General features: G+C 57.6%; 1 protein-coding gene across 2 annotated transcripts in view; it reads right to left on the reverse strand.

Moving 5' to 3' along the window:
• The window catches only part of UCK2 (uridine-cytidine kinase 2), a 39565-nt gene that overhangs the window by 19536 nt on the left and 3129 nt on the right, over nt 1-16900 (reverse strand). Inside the window, exon 1 of one of the 2 annotated variants that reach the window (XM_053659355.1) lies at nt 10740-10763. The exons of the other annotated variant lie outside the window; for it this stretch is intronic. Within the exon in view, the coding sequence (XP_053515330.1) occupies nt 10740-10748 (9 nt within the window). The 5' untranslated portion in view covers nt 10749-10763. Of the gene's footprint in view, nt 1-10739; nt 10764-16900 lie in introns of those variants that run through there. 2 annotated transcript variants of the gene reach the window in all.

Raw genomic sequence — 16900 nt, forward strand, 5'->3', positions numbered from 1 at the left:
GCCGGCCTGCAAATCAAAGGGTTACCAGTTCTATTCCCAGTCAGGACACATGCCTGGGTTGTGGGCCAGGTCCCCAGTAGGGGGCGTGTAAGAGGCAACCACACATTCATGTTTCTCTCTCTCTCTTTCTCCTTCCCTTCTCCTCTCTCTAAACAAGTAAGTAAATACATAATCTTCAAAAAGAATTAACTCCACAGGCATCAAAGGCCTACACATAAGAGTTTAAACCATCAAACTCGGAAGAAAACACAGGAGGAAAGAAAGCATGACGATGTTGGACTTGGCAATGACTTCTTGGACCGGACACCAAAACCACAGGCAATGGAAGGAAAATAAATACGATGGACTTCAAAATTAAAACCTTTTGCTCATCAAAAGGCGCTACCCACACAGTAAAACAGCAACCTCAGCAACGGGAGAGAATGTCCACAGACCACATACCGAACAGGAAGATCGGTATCTGGAAATCATAGAGTCCCTACAACTCAACCCAAAAAGCCTGATGACAAACATGGGCAAGACTAGAACCGATAGTTCTCCCAGGAATATGTACATACAAACGGCCAGAGGACCTGAACAGATGCTCGACACCACTCATCATCGGGAAAGGCAAATCAAGACCTCGACCTGCTATCTCTTCACACCCAACGGGACGGCTGCTTGAAAAACAAAAACCAGGAAGCATGAGGGAGACGGTGGGACCCAGGGCGCTGCTGGTGGGACGGAAAACGCCACGGCGATCCCGAAAACCGTGAACCAGACCCGCCCGGGGATCTGGCAATTCCACTTCTAGCAGAGCCCAACGGGATCGAAAGCAGGAGGAAGATGTGTGCCCACCAGTGCTCGCGGCGGCTGGGTGATTAATGACCGAAAGGTGGAAGCAACCCAGGTGTCTGTCACAGATGAGTGGGTACAGCAGAGGCTGGCCACAGGTACAGCAGAGTGGGTACGCGCCCTGAACAGGAAGGAAGTTGTGAGCCTGCGAGAATGTGGGCGAACCTCGAGATAGGTCCTCAAGGGATTAAACTAGGCAAAACAAGGCTGCCACAAAAGGACAGATGCCTCGAGACCCCCCCTTACATAAGGCCCCGAGGGCAGTGACATGCAGGGACAGAAAGGAGAAGGGCAGGTGTCCAGGGTCTGGGGAAGGGGGCAACGGAGAAGTGGCTGGTGGGTGAATCCAGAGTTTAGGGTGGGGAGGGTGAGAGTTCTGCGGATGGCCGGTGGTGACCGGATGCCATGAGGGCAGGAAGCGGAAGGCCCCAGCCCCACACTTCAGGATGGTCCCGAGTGTATGTTCTGTGTATCTCAGAAAGTATTATCTATCTACATTACTGCCTCCTCTTCTCCACTTAATGTGGGTCAAGGGCAAGGAGGATCCTAATTTCAAACACCTTTGCACGCTTCCCCTAGGACTGCGCCCTCCATGAAAGTGTCCCCCCAGCCAACCTCCCCCAGTTCAGGTTCAAAGTGCGGCAAAGTCGCACCGGAAACCCCGATGGGGGTGGGGGAGGCAAGGGAGAGAGAGACCCGATGGCGTAGTTTCCAGCTCTAAACACCAGCTCCCTCGTTAACAAAGGCTTAATGAAGAAGCCGACAGCTTGCACGACTAGGTGCCAACTGGAAGGAGGTGCACGCTGCCCGGCACACACTCGGCACACAGGGCTCGAGCAGAGCCCGCCCCAAGGGCACCTGTTCTGCCAGGCAGACGGGAGAGTCCGCCCCTTCAGACCACCTTCTCCCCTCACCCCCCTCTCCTTCTCCCTGTGCCCCTCAGTGGCCGGCCGCTCGTTTTCAGCCCTTCTCAGTCTCCACTGAGGGGCGGGGACCAGGCCAGGCCAGTGAGGGAGGAGCGGCCCTTCGTGCTGAGTTGGAGGGGAGCCCCAGGCTGGGCCCCCCCGCCTTCATGGAGCCGAGAACCGTGGCGTTCTTCACTCCTCCGACGGGAGTGGTCGGCTGGATGAGCAAGGGCACCCGTCACACTCTCGGTCGCCCCAGTGAACGTCTGTCCCCTCCCTCTCCCCGGGCCAGGCGCTCTCGGCTGGAGGTGGAAAAAATGCCGTGGCTGCCTCTTCTCAGGCGCCGTGCGTCTGACCTCGACAAAAGCCAAAGAATGTACAAAAACAGGTGGCAGATCCAGGACCCTGATGGGTGGGGTCACTTACCCGGTTCCTGGAAAAAGAGGGCAGAAGTATAAAAAAACAAAAACGCCACGACGTTCTTGTAACCCATGCAAGGTGACCTCCACGTTTCACAGCGCGTCCGCGGCAAACCAGGAGCAGGAAGAGTCTTCATGTCCAGCAGGCCCCCCCCCACCCCCCGTTCCAGGTGATGCAGGCTCCACCACCATGTGATGGTCAAGTCCATTGCTAATTGTCAACCTGCTTTTCTAGTATCTGGTTCCACCGACGTCTCGTTTACCCCCACGGGAGGCCCTGGCTTGAAAAGCAGGTCCCCTTCTTCACGAGACGTCCCTCCGAGACCTCCCCAGCTTACTAACACGTGGCCACCCAACGGTTCACGGACTGTGCAAAATGGGGACACGGTTTTCCACACAAACAAGCGAGGGTCACGCGCCCAGCATGGCTTGCAGCGTCGATTCAACCCAAGCTGCTGCTGAAACCCGGGCGGTCTGTCCACAAGTCAGGGAGCGCTGCCACCCTGAAGTTTAACTAAAAAAAGCACCAGCACAGTCCGGACCAGCATCATCCCACAGACCAAAAGGTCGCCGGTTTGATTCCCAGTCAGGGCACATGCCTGGGTTGTGGTTTCAGTTCCTGGTCGGGGCACAAGTAAGAGGCAGCCGATGGATGTTTCTCTCCTACACCCATGTTTCTCTCCCTCCCTCCCTTCCAGTCTCTTAAAAAAAAAGAGCCCGTACAAGTGAGTCGAGGTGGTGGTTGAAGACACGGCCCATGGGGGGAACGGCCCATGTGTCGGAAGCCTTTTCTTCCCGCCTCTCACAGAAAACGTCCCAGGCGGCTTCTGGACAACGCATCACCCCCCCCCCCCACCTTCCTAGGACTTCACCGCAGACCCCCCTGCCCCAGCGTCTCTGGGGTTCCCAGAAAGGAGCCCCCAAGCACACACTCTGCTCTCAGGGCGCACGCCTGCCCAGCAGGCGGCCAGCACCCCTGGGTGCTGGGTGCAGGAGCGCAGCCCTCCGAACGGACACCCCAACGGGATGCAGCAGGCCCTGCTCTCGGGCCCCCAGGCTCACGAATAATTAATCACACGTTTCCTGCGCATGGTCAAGACCTGGTTGGGCAGCTGAGAACCAGCCAAACACAATGAGCCCTCTGCCAACAGCAGCCTGGCAAGGTCCCTGGTCATAACGCATCAGGCTCCGCTCCTCCCACAGGCGGAGCCGCCCGGCCCCAGGTCCACCCCCACGGGCCAGCCTAGCAGCCTCTCAGCCACATTCCCAGGGACACGGGCAGTGGTGGGGGCGGGGAGGGAATGGCAGGCCGCACTGCTCTCTTTTCATTCAGGGGGTGTGCGAGAGGCGACCAACCACATGTTGATGTTTCTCTCCTTCCCTTTAAATAAATAAATAAAAATCTCTTTTTTAAAAAAAGGACAAGTGTCTTAACAAGGCCAGTCAGCAAAGATACCAGACCTGTGAGCTGAAACTGTGCCCACCTGGCTGGTTCCCAAGGAGGCAGCTGGCAGCCCCCCGCTCCCCCCAGATGGACCACCTGGGCAGGTACCAAACGTGAGCCTCCGACCCACCCGATTGCGGCTCCTGCAGAAACAAGGGGCTGCTTGGAAGACGTTTTAACCACGTGTCCCTACGATGGAGGTCTCCCAGGCGTTGGTCCTGGAAAGGGCCCGGTGGCTGAGCCACGCTGACCTGGAGGTGTAAGGGGGACCTAAGACTCCAGGCCCCCGGATTCGCCACTGGCCAGCGTGCCCAGCTGAGTGGTGGGGACACGGCCACACAACCCCGCCGAGGCTGCTAGCCCCGGCTGCCTCAGCCACGTCACCCTTGGAGTGTCTGCACCGTCGCAGGAAGAGGCCCAGTCGGAGCCCAGGTGAAGGCTCAGCTCCTAAGAAGCACATCAGATGAGGCTCCTCCAAAGGACATGGACACGCAGGACAGAGGCGACACACGTGAGCAGCAGGCAGATGACAGACGGCACGAACGAGAGGCGCCTTCTGTAAGTCCCAATCAAGTACTCGGTGAGGATTCCTGCGAGGGCTGGTCAGAGGTCTTCCTTTTCAATGAACAAAGGCCTTCAAGTGGGAGGCGTTTAAGAATAAAAACAACCAGGGCTCCCGTTCAACCCCTCCTGCCTCCCAAGGCCTACCCTGTCATTCTCTGTCTACTTGAAAATGAGGACACCATTGATGGAAATTACCAAAGTGGTATGGATTGTCCCCGAGGCGGGGTAGCACAGAGCAGAAAACCAGGCTCGGGTTACAGGGAGCTGGGTTTGAATCCCACTATGGCCAGGAGACCCCTCCGGCCTCAGTTTCTGCATCTGTGAAGTGGCCCAGTGGGGGGGGGGCACACGGGGGCTACCTTACAATAGGAACTAGGCATTCAATAAACCGAGTGCAAGTCATTCTACCACCGTGAAGCACATATTCTATTTGACCAGTTGCTTGTTTTTCTTTTCCCTGTATTGATTTTTTTTTAACCAAAGCAGTGTCAGCTCCTGCCTGCACTTGTTAGGTATCGGCCACCAGGCCAAGGCCCCCACCAAGCCCGGAGGTAAAGGAAGGGGAGGGAGGGGAGTAGTATTAGATAAGAGCAACTCTGCTAGACACAGGGAGGGAGGCCCCTGTCCCCTCCCTACTGTCCCCTCCCTCCCTTGATCAACCGTAGAAAGACTTCGGCAGAGGAAACTGCAGCCCAGCCGGGGCGATGGGAGCCTTCAGGGCACCCTGAAGGAGACAGGGCAGGACAGCGGTGGAGAACTAGGACACCGGTCCAGAAAGGCAGGTGGCCCACACGGCCTGCAGACAGACAGGAGCCGAGGAACCGGCGGGGAGCTGGGGGTAGTCCGTGGGGGCGGGGCGGGCAGGGGACTCTGTTCCGCAGCCCGTGTGGCAGTGCCCTGAGCCCTGAAGGCTAAAGCCCTCACCCCTCCCACAGAAGAGGAGCCTGGCGGGCAACTCACTTTCCGTCCCAGTAACAGGACAGCTGCCAGGTCTGAGGTGCAGGGTCAGAGACCAGCCGGTGAATGTGACTGAAGACCGAGACCTGCGCGACAGCAGCCAGGCAACGGCAGACAACTCAGTGAGCCATCTGGTCCTCTTCGTCCTTCAAAACACGTGGTCACTACACACGCTGTCAGTGACACACAGCAATCCAACCTGGACGGTCCGCGTGATGGCCTGGCCCCCCACTCCCTTCAGCAGGCCCCTCAGGGCCTCCGACGGCGGCACCGAAACCGCCCCGACTCCCACAGGGCCTCGGGCCACCCTGAGCAAGCTGGAACACCCCAGCTCCGGTCCACCCCTGCCCTGTGGGGACTTCACCTGCAGGGAGGGTGGCCAGCCTGCTGGCTGGGAAGCTGGGAACGCCTCGGAGGGGAGATAAAGACGGGGAGGGGACAGTTCTGGGGCGGCATCTCGGGTTCCCCCTGCAGGGGGGCCCTCCGGGCTGAGGGCTGAGCAAGGAGCCAGGTCCAGACACTTCCGCTGCAAGGCCTGGCAGCGCCGTCCTGGACTCGGCCGCCCTCTCCAGGGACCAGTTCCCAGGCTTATCACGGCAGCTGGCCACTGGCTTGTTCCCGTCAGCAAAAACGAGCTGGCCCAGGCGCTGCCCGGGAACCCCAGCTGCTGTCTGCATGGGACTCTCAGGGCGGAACGAACAGGCACCCCCCCCCCCGCCCCGCACAGGAGGCACGGACATGTGGGGAGAACTGGACAGGCCACCCAAGCTCTCTGAGCCTCCACTCCCTCCCCTGAAACAGGGGACCAGGACCTCGCACCTCAGGACGGAAGCAAACGGGCAGCTTCTGCGGTGGCTGGAACACCCCAGGAACACCAGAGGGTCCTCACAGGCCCATCCCTCTCTCTCTCTCTCTCTCTCTCTCTCTCTCTCTCACACACACACACACACACACACAGGACAGACCCCAACTCGGGGCTCCTGTGATGGCACAGAGGGACCAGCCCCTCTCTAGTCCCCCTACCAAGCTCCCCACCTCGCCAAGGGCCCAGTCCAGCACCAAGCCCTCCTCTGTATCCCCCCGAAGACTCGGACGTGGGGAAACCTCCCCGGGGGACAGAGGGTGCCCCCTGGTTCTGACCGGCTCCCGGGGGAGGGGAAAGTGTGGATGGAGGACAGGAGGGGGGCCGGCAGGACGGTCGGCGACAGCAGGCGCCACGGGTGAGGGACAGGTGGTGCGCAGTGGCCTTGGGACAGCGTTCAAACGCTCCCTCAGCACTGGGGCTGTCAAGCTGGTCGCGGCCTTCTGCTCCTGCCTCTCGCCGGCCACATCCCGGGTGACACACACACTCTGCTGCTCCCGGCTTCTGCCTGCAGCACCTGCCTGCACGTCGCCCCCTCCGATCCAGCCAACTCCTACCCAGCTTTGTCGTCACCTCCTGCCACCCGCTCCCCCCACTCATCCCAGCAGGGACAGCCCCTCTGGGTGTCCCCGCCACTCACTCCTACACTGTGCCAGCCGCCTGTCCTCTGGCATCCCTGACTCCTCTCTGTGCCTAGTGCCAGGGACACCATGGGCCCTCAGTGCTGGCTGGACCGACCCATGGTGCAGGTGGTCCGTTGGACCACAGCCGGCCCACGATGCCCATGGTGCTCAGGAGCTCGGCTGAAAGGAGGACCTGGGGCCACTGTGCAAGCTGTACATGCTGTGCACAGTCACTCTCAGTTCGGGGTGAAAAGCAGGTGGGGTGACTCAGGGCACCCAGCCCCCCACGGCTGGGGCGGACCTCAGGAGCACTGTCTGGCAGACGCAGGTGTAAGAGGCCCCACTCCCATTGCTGTCCCCCGAGTGCCGACGCTCTCCCAGCCCTGGAACACATGCCCTGTGCAGAGGACAGAGTCGTGGTGCTTGCGGCAGCCCCCAGAGTCTTGTCTGTCTCCGCACATCCCCCAAACATTAACATCCTCAGGCTCTAGCCCTGGCCGGGTGGCTCAGTGGACTGAGTGCCAGCCTTCAAAGCAAAGGGTCACCAGTTCGACTCCCAGCCAGGGCACTTGCCTGGATGGCGGGCGAGGTCCCCAGTGGGGACACGGGAAAAGCAACCACACATTGGTGTTTCTCTCTCTCTTTCTGCCTTCCCTTCTGTCTGAAAATAAATAAAATCTTTTAAAAAATAAAATAAAAAGATTTTCAGACTCTAAATACTGGTCCCAGCCAGCACGTGCAGCGGTGACCTTGGGCTCGGCCTGCGCTAATTAATTTATCTGGCAAAGCTTTCCAGGTCCCACACAAAAAGCCCAGCCCTGGAGTTTGGAGGCCCAGCAGTTACGTCAACGCCTGGCCGCACGGACCCAGCAGCCACGAGTCCCGGCTGAAGCCGTTCCTGGCGTGTTTTCCTAGGAGACGCCCCTCTGGCCGCTGCAGAGTAAACACGCAGGAACAGCAAGTCAGAAATGAAGACCAAGAACCCAGGGTGCAGCAGTAACAAGATATCTTTAAAACTTGCTGCCTTTAAAGCGCGTGACCAGTTCTGCAGGGGGAAAATTTAAGATAACGGACAAAACTCACCCACAACACCTCAACTGCCACGTTTTATACACACAACGGGGCAGACAGGACCCGGGGCCCAGGCTGCCGCTGGCTTCGACGGACCCCAGTCAGCCTTGCAGTAACCGGGTTTCTGAGAGACGCTTCAAGTACTGGCCGTGCCGTCTGTGAGCCTGGAGAAGAGGATGGTCTGGGAGCCGCAGAGTTACCGTCCACTCTGAGTGCGACAGACAGGTTACACTGCATGCAACACATTGTTGCAACACCCACCAGGGAGCCCTCCCACAAAGGAAGGCACGAGTCCCTTTGCCGTGGGCAGTTCTCAGTGGTTTAAAACCACGGTCACACCTAGAGCACTTCTGCATTGCAGTCTCCCGACCCCTGGGTGCCGGAGGCCCTGCCACTTTACAGAGACGCTGGAAGATGCTGCGGTTGCTCACCTGGCACCAGGGGAGCGAGGGCGGACTCAGTATTCTGGCTTCACTACCCCGTGCCTCTGCCCAGCACAAGGACATGAACACCCAGGCCTCCTGTCCCCGCCCATCGGCTGTCCTGGAACCCCCAGGTTCTCCATCACTGGGGGCCCTGCTTCCCCCGCCAGCCTCAGACACAGTGACTTCCGGTACATCACCCATCACGGGCTCCGGGGGCACACCCTGCACCAGCCTGCACGCGTCCGGACACCCGCGGAAACTCTGGGGTGTGCGACTCGGCCAACAGAGGTTCTGGGGGGTCCCGGCTGGGACCAGAAGGAACTTGACCGGAAACGCAAAAACTGGGAAGTGGCTGAACACACATGACAGGGTGGCGTTCCACCTCGAGCCGTGCTGAAACAAGGGGCGAGGAAGTGGGGTCCGTTGCTATAGATAAGCACCTTATTTTGGGACATCTCCTCTGCAAGGTCCATGCAGACGCAGCCGGCCAGGAGTAGGCGTTTGTGGAATGGACTCAGAAAGCCTGACTCATGGTAACGCGCCCCCCCCCCCACGAAAGCCTGCAGCCTCAGGAAAGGAGCCCCAAAGAGGGCCAGCTGCCCGCTGCCCATGACAATCTGTGTTGTTCCGGAAAAAATGGATGACCTTTCACCCACAGCCCGAGTGTCTGCCCTTCAAGGCCGGGCAGTTCAAAAGAGGGAAGAACCCCCGTCTGGCAGAGGTCCCGCGCTCCTGACTGCTGGAGGCTGGCCAAGGGGCGACATCACCGCCCCTTCACAGACCCGTCCCTTCTCTTTCCAGTGTCCCCGTCCACAAGGTGCCCAGCAGATTAGTAGTTACACCCTCAGAAGGGGATGTGTTTCAATCAAACCCAGTGAGCAGCTTCTCCCTTCTGCTCACCCCAGGCGGGGTTCGGTAAGCAGCGGGGTGCTGTCGGGGGGAACGGGGTAGAACAGAAAGACTCGGAGGGCTGGAAGAGAGAAAGAACGGTGTTCTTTATGGAGCAGAGGAGAGACGGCCAAGAGCCACGTGAGAACGGTGGGGAGCTGCAGCCGACAGAAATCGGGACGCAAACATACATACAGATGCTTTATGTCTAAAGGGATTCAAAACACACTGAAGAAACAAGGCTGAGTTGGCAAAGCACAGTCTATCTGAGTGGGGGCGGGGCCTGCCTGGGGGCGGGGCTCCAGCGCCCCACCAAGGCCCCCATCACACAGCTGCACAGCCAAGCAGGTGGGGCTGGGGAGGGAATGCAGACACCTGTCCGTTCCCTGAATTATCTGAGGGATCAGGTCCCAGAGGAAACCAAGAGAAACCGAAGGTGACGGTCCCGTGGGATGCATGGGAACCCCCGGAGTGAAGTTCAGTAACACCCCAGACCCCACTGTGTGACTGCCCCGGCCTCACAGCTGGAACCCCAAAATGCAGGGGGACAGGAACGGGACCCTAACCTCCCCGCTTCCCAGAAAACAGGCAACACCGACCACGAGCTCTGGCCAGCACCAGGTACCACAACTGCACAGGAAGAAATGCTGAGAGGTGAGAGCTGGCCGGTCGAATCACCGAGGGTGGAACACTGCCAAAGCCCCTGCCTGTTCGTCCACAGCCCTGTGCTGATGATGCACAGGCAGAGCTCCCAAGAAGGTCACGCCCTTGTTCGCCCCCAGTGGTGACACTCTCAAGAGGGGAGACACAGGTAGGGTGCACAGAGGGGAGTGAAGGAGGGCCAGCGGGTAACTAGCGCCTGACCCGGGTAACCGGAGGGGCCCCCCAAATACAGGCTTCTTATGACTCGCACGGATCGTTAGCGGCCAGGGGGCCAGAGATCAAGAAGATTAATGGTCCGTGAACTGCGTCCTGGCTGCTCGGGGGCATTCAGGGCGGGGGCACTGAGGTGAAGGCCGAGGACGCACCTGTGCCCAGAACTGGCACTTCCCGTCTGGACAAAGGTCATGTCCGCAGACGCCTGGCTGCAGGTGGGGTGGGCAGAGAGACCCACGACACTTAGCAGGCAGACACAGTACTTTTAAAAATGTAAGTACTGGGCCCTGGCAGGTGTGGCTCAGTGGACTGAGCACCAGCCTGCAAACCAAAGGGATGTTGGTTCGATTACCAGTCAGGGCACATGCCTGGGTTGCAGGCCAGGTCCCCAGTAGGGGGCGCACAAGAGACAACCACACCTGGATGTTTCTCTCCCTCCCTTCCCCTCTCTCTAAAAATAAATAAATAAAATCTTTTTAAAAACCTTAAGTATTTGGTTTTTTTGGAAGGTTTTCCTTATTTTTCATGAAGAGAAAACAAGACCAAAAAAATCTCATTAGCCTGGCAAGGTAAGGGTTGGAACAGGGGAATGTTTTTCCTTTTCCTTTGTGAACACAGGCGGGCATGAAAATCCCCGAGATGACCTGCTGGGCACTGAGGGGCCCCCCAAACCCCAATTCTCCCATCTTCCCCATCGCTGGTAGGCCCAGAGAGAGAGTCTTCGCAGGCAGGGCCGGGTCTTCCTGGTACATCCACCGTGGGCTCGGACGGCGGTTCCCAGTTTTCTAGTCTGTTCTTGTGACCCACGGGGTTCTGCAGAACTGTCGGACCACAGCCCCTCGGGTCGGGGGACCGGGGCCCAGATACTCACAGGGCACATGATGTCAACCAAAGGGGCGGCGTGGAAGGAAAGACCCCGGAGGCGGGGCACAGGGACGACCTGGGGAGCAGCAGCCTTTCCGGGAAAGCCTCTCTGACTTCGGTGACATCTGCCTCAGAGCCACCGGCCTGACCCGGAACGTCCTCACTGGAGGAGGACTTCCCGGAATTCCCCCGGTGAGCCTGACTGTACAATAACGCCACCTCGTTCCGGGTCACTTCCCTGTAACGCGGAGGCGATGCCGTTCGGACCTCACCCTGCTGGAATCTGCCCATTAGCCTTCGGTCACCCTGGTTCTGGCACGTGGCATTTTGCTCAGCGTCGCAAACCTGGAGATGACGCCAGTGGGGACTCGCTGTGCCAGGTGTCCAGGCTGGCTCGGAGGGGACTCCTAGGAACGGCACGCCCAGGTCCAGGAAAGAGAATGAGGCACAAAACGAGTTTCCAAAGGTCCAAAAAGAAACTGAAACCCAGGGGAGACCCCAAGGGTCTGTGTGCTGGAGGCTGGAGCCAGGAGATGAGGATAATAAACTGGAGGGGAAGGCGCACTCAAGGCCACCTCCCCACGGGGTGAGGGGACCAGGGGACGGGCTGAGGGGACCACAGCCTCTCAGATTCCCAGGGGCGCTGGGCCAGCTCCCGAGGTCGGATGGACACAAGGCAGTGAGCAGGAGGGAACACAGTGTTTGTCTTGCCGAAGGTCACCCCACCTGACCCAGCAGGAACTTCAGGTCCAGGGCCACTGCCCCTCAGTCTGGGACACAGAGGCCATTCTGGGACACGGGGTGATGGTCTCAGTCCTTTCGCTACTCCACACCATTTCTGGGTCACCTGACCTGCTGGCTTAATCACTCTGTTACTCATTCACCTGCATCATCCAGGAAATGACCAAGTCACAGAAGCCTGGCTTCACTGCACCTGCGTCACCCAGGAAATGGCCAAGTCACAGAAGCCTGGCCTCACAAGCAGCCTGGCCTGGCAAAGGCCGCAAGCAAACCCGAGTGAGGCCACACACCAACAAGGGAGGGAAGGAGACCTGCTCTGAGAGCCCGCTACCCCCCGCCCTGTCCCAGGAGACCCGTCTCCCACCGACGCCAGTGTTTCTGGCAACCAGACACTGAGGTGCCAGCCCCGCCATCGCCGCCCCCAAGGCCAGTCCCCGACACCCAACACACGAAGCCCATCCGAGCCAAACACAAGAAAGGAACTGTGTTTTTGGCATCCATCTCGTTTTTTCCTATCAATGCTGGATCTTATGTGTGTAAACCTGCGGGGGGGAGAAAGCTCTGTCCTCTCGGTCTTTCTCCCCCCACCCCACCCACCCCTGCCCTCTGACCTCAGAGGCTGGCATGGGATCACCCACTCCATCAGGGCGACCTAATGAGCTGGAGGAGCCCCAGGGGGAAAGTATTCTTTGGTTCTGGGCCTCCCCACCCCCTCCCGGATCCAGAACCCCCTACTCGGATGTGTGACCCTCTGCACAGACAACACCCACCGCACAGTTGGGATCTGGGGGTATAGGAACCACCTGATCCCCTCCATCTGGTCCACCAGTAACCGCAGGAGACCCAAAAACCACAACCCCCCTTCTCCTTATCACCCCCCACCCACCCCCAGCAAACTGCACCAGTAACAGTAAATCAACCCTGACACTCTGAGGACCTGCCTGGTCCTTCTGCTGGGAGCACCTCCAGGCTCTCCCTTCCCCAGCATTAAAATCCTCGACAAGGATATGTTTATGGACTTCAGCGAGAGAAGGAGTGGGGAGGGGAAAAGGGAGAGGGGCGAGACGGGGGTGGGGGGAGAGAGAGAAACGCTGATGTGAGGGCGAGAGAAACCTGGATTGGTGTGCATGCCCCAGCCGGGGATCAAACCCATAGCCTAGGCATGTGCTGTGACCGGGGATCAAAAACCTGCAACCTTTTGGTAAACGGGACGATGCTCAACCCACTGAGCCACCTGGCCAGGGCCCATCATTCTTACTGCTCATCATCTCGTTCATCTGCCTCCTCCCTCATCGGGCAGCGCTCTGCTGTGACCACCGTGTTCCCTGGAGGGAGCCGAGGACCAGGGCCTGCCCGGCAGTCAGGACCCAGTGAGCCACCCGAGCCCTGCGGACCGGCCACTTCCACTCCCACACGCCAGTCCATCTAAAGCCCCACGCTGCTTCCTCCTCTACAAGTTTAGCCTTGGCCACATCTTTATAAGGTTCTAGAATGGTTACACAGACAAGTTAGGTAGAGCTGAACAAGGAGGAGGAAACCAAAAAGAACTAGTCACAAAACAAACCTAAAGAGACACCAAGCAGAGGACAACCGAGAACTTCACTCACAATCAAAGGCAAACCCACAACATGACCCCTCGTTCTCCCCAACTCGGACAGCAGTTAACGCGTTCGGAACACCCAGCGTCTCCCCCACCACGGAGCAGATCTGCTGAGAACTCACTCCCACCATCCTGAGGATGTAAAACCCTGCTCCCTGCTCTGACCGAAACTCGACATGATTACGTTAGCACGGTCACATGGGCGGCGAGCATCAGGTAAAACCTAATCGTTCACTGCCAGGGGTCGATAAAGGACGCCTAGTCCTGGGAGGGGGTCCTCAGGAAACAGCGGTGTACCGTGAGTTTCTAAAAACACAAGAACACCACAGAGACAAAGGAAAGGAGGAATAAAACGAGATCCGAGCGCTACAAGTGGCAGCACTGAGCAGCCCTGTTTGTCCTGGCACATGTCATTTTAACTTTTACCAAAGTAAAAACACTCGGGGCACCCATCTCATCGTGCACAGGGGCGCAGGCAGCAGCATGGGACCTGAGGATGGCCCGTGACACGTCACACAAAGGGCACTGGCGGAACCTTCTGTCATCAAAACCGTGCCCTTCCAAAGTGAAGTGCGGGACATACAGGACGCCAGGGAAAGGCACCCCTGGGCAGCTGGGCACCGGCTCTGCAGAGGGCAAGGGCGAGTGGGACAGGTCCAGAGAGTCCTGACAGGTCCCCTGCCGTATCCTAAGGACTGACTATGTGAAAATAACTATTAAAAAAATAGAAGCCCGTGTTACGTATGGAACAATCGTTTTTAACAGCCAGGGAGCAAAGCAAACTCTTCTCTTGAATGAGGACCCTCTCCCGATCGTGACATGGGATTCTGAAAGCACACGCAATTCATTTTCAAACCGGCGAAGGACCAAATCACTGCTTGCGAGGGGCCAAGAGCCCAGTGCTCTATGCGACTCGTCACGTCCCTCAGGTAACTGCTCTCAACAGCCTGGTGACAGTCCTTTCCTGACCGTAGGTGCATGGGCTTTCTCTGCGTGACACTCCAGGCAGGCTTCGACTCCTGCGTGTACAGGGACGGCACTTAGGCCTTCCCATGAAGGCCTGACAACTATCTCACCTTTACTTGGTCTTTGAGAAGATCTTGTCTTTCCCTATGGGTTGTCATGGAAACTTTGCTGTTCCTTGTTCATTTGGAAATATTTCACCTTGAAAAATGAAGTTCTGACTTGCTGTGTTATGCAGGATTGGAAGACACTACTACGCCTATTTAAATGATCAAACTGTCTGCTACAAAGATCCGTGAAATTGATCCCGCAACTTTGTTGCCAAAGACTATGTTGCCTCCGTAAAATGGAAAAACATCCCAAATGGGGGTTTTCCTGTCATGTCCTCGGTGAAAAAAGCAACAACAAAGCTTTAAATGGGGCATCTCAGTTTCCAAAAACAACTGATGGACAACAGAGAAAATGAAAATTTTCTAGCTGGTTTTTAACAAAAGCCACCGCATAATCGGCAATGGCACTGCCGTGATTTGCACACCCTGGAAAAGGTGAGTGTCTTGTACTTGGTTCCTTTTAGGTGGTAACTCTTTCAAACACGATGGCCAACAAATCAACACTCAGAAGGACTCGTGGAGAGCCAAACCTTCAGCCTGGTATTGTCCCAACGACAAACCTCACCAATATCATCCGAGACCCATAAATCTCATGCACAAAACAAGATGTTTAAAAACAAAACATTCTTTGCCACAAATAGAAAATATTTTTTGCAAGAATCGAAGCCTTTATGCCATGAAAACAACCTGTCTCAGTGTTTGTTTCACTTATCTCATCCTTTTTATAGTTCTTATTTTGGGGCTTCATAATCACATTATGGCTTATACTTTCATAATTCCTATGTACACTCCAGGATACATGATAAGATAATCAAGTGCTTTAATGAGTAACCAGCTTAAAGATGAGTACGTTTTAGCAGACAGAGCAGGGGCACCCATGCATGTGAAGAACACACCCTCCAACCTCTTTTACAGATTAAAAAAATTCTCCTGTCTAAAAGACCTTGGAGCAGTCCCAAGGGCGCCATCTCGACCCCACTAACAGACGGGCCAGGTCCTCAGCGGTGAAATCCCTGAGTATGATCGGCCTCCGTCACAGAATCCCCTAAGAGCCACATCCAACAAACAGGCCACAACACCAGGCACTCGGCCTAAGCAAACACCACTCTAGAGAGTCGTGAGCTGGGGTCAGGGGGCCCCAGGCCGTGGGCATCCACACCGCACTGAGGGGACACTCTGCAGCTGCCCACGGGCCCGAGAGGGCGGGACCCCGAGGGCAGGTCATCTGCATCCCCAGGGCCCAGGGAACCCGAGAACCTCAGGCCAGGCAAACAGCAAGCTCGAGGTCCCTGGGCGGGCACATGGAGAGAGCCTGGGGAGAGCGGCCCACGTCACCGCAGGGCTCGATGACCCTGGTGGCAACGCGGGTGGTAGAAAGCGCAGGATGTCAGCTCTGACAAAACAGAAGGACCCGCCCCGCCCCCTGGCTCTGTGGGCCCCTGATAGAAGGAGGGTGTGGACGGGGCGACCTGGCCAGACCGGCGGCAGCTGAGGCTCCGGGAACGGCACGCAGGGGTCTGGAGCAGGATGCCCCCAAAGCAGACGCTGCCTCAGGGTGGAGCTGACCGACAGACCACACCTCAGAGGGGACAGAGGGACTGCACTGTCCCCTCCTCATCTGGATTGCTCACAGTCAGACCAACCTCCCAGAAAGGACCTCTGAGGTCAAATGAAAGGACTCGTTCATTTGGAAATATTTCAAATATTTCCAAATATTTGGAGACGGCTCGTGGAGACGGCTCAGTAAAGGAAACATCTGGTTCTTGTTCAAGTATTTCCAGCTAGGTGACCTCAAGTCAAATGCCGTCCTTACCTCACCTCCTAAAGTCATCCGGCAACAGGGAGGGCACCGAGGGACTTCAAAGAGAGCAGGTCTACGGGCTCCTGGGCCAGAGTGGTTCAAGCCGCTTCCAGCTACAGGACACCGACCGCCAGACACTCGCCCTCACGCTTTGGAGCACGTAACACGGAGTCCTGCAGAGTGACTGCCACTCAACAAACACCCACGGGCGCACGCTCTACCGGGGCCAAGGCTCTGAAGCAGCATCACCGGCATCACCGGGGATGAGGGTTCAGAGCTCTTTTCACGTCTGAGTCACTGCGACGGGAACGACAGTTACAGGCCGTTCCACCCGAGGCCTGGAACCCTAATTCAAAGGATCTCATGGGTTAAAAGCCAGAAGGGCAACTACAGTCTGCCTGAACTCAGCTCAACAAATGCTCTACCGGGCACGAAGGCACGAGCAGGACACTCAGAACTTTCATTACAGCCTCAGCGCAGTCACTACAAGGCTAACTAAATCCACAGAATCATTACAGACAAAAAAGGACTCAGGGAACAAGGTCTCCCGGAGGGAGTTATTCACAGACCCCCGGCTTCAGAGGTCGAGGGGCCGCTCCAAAGAGGGGCTGGTGAGCCAAACCAGCGAGGAAAGCAGTCCCCTAGATGTGTCTTTTTGTGTTTGGGTGTCAGGGAGGAGGTAAGTGTGGGAAAATGAAGTCCGGGACCGCACTCGGGACCCCGGGGGCCAGCACTGTGCGGAAACTGTGCCCTGCAGTCCCGGGGATGGGGCGTGACGCGTCACCCAAGGTTTCCAGGAAGGCGAGAAAGGCCAAGCGCTGGACCGCACCGGCCCCAGGGCGATGAGGAAGTCCCAAGGACAGGACAGTGAAGTGAACAGGAGAGGACATGACGGCGAAGAAGCTCACACTGGTTTCCCTTTTCTAGATCCGTCCCTTAGGGGGAAACGCGAG

This window comes from Artibeus jamaicensis, unplaced genomic scaffold (genome assembly GCF_021234435.1).
Source record: "Artibeus jamaicensis isolate MK-2021 breed Jamaican fruit bat unplaced genomic scaffold, CSHL_Jam_final scaffold_625, whole genome shotgun sequence".
NCBI lineage: Eukaryota > Metazoa > Chordata > Mammalia > Chiroptera > Phyllostomidae > Artibeus > Artibeus jamaicensis.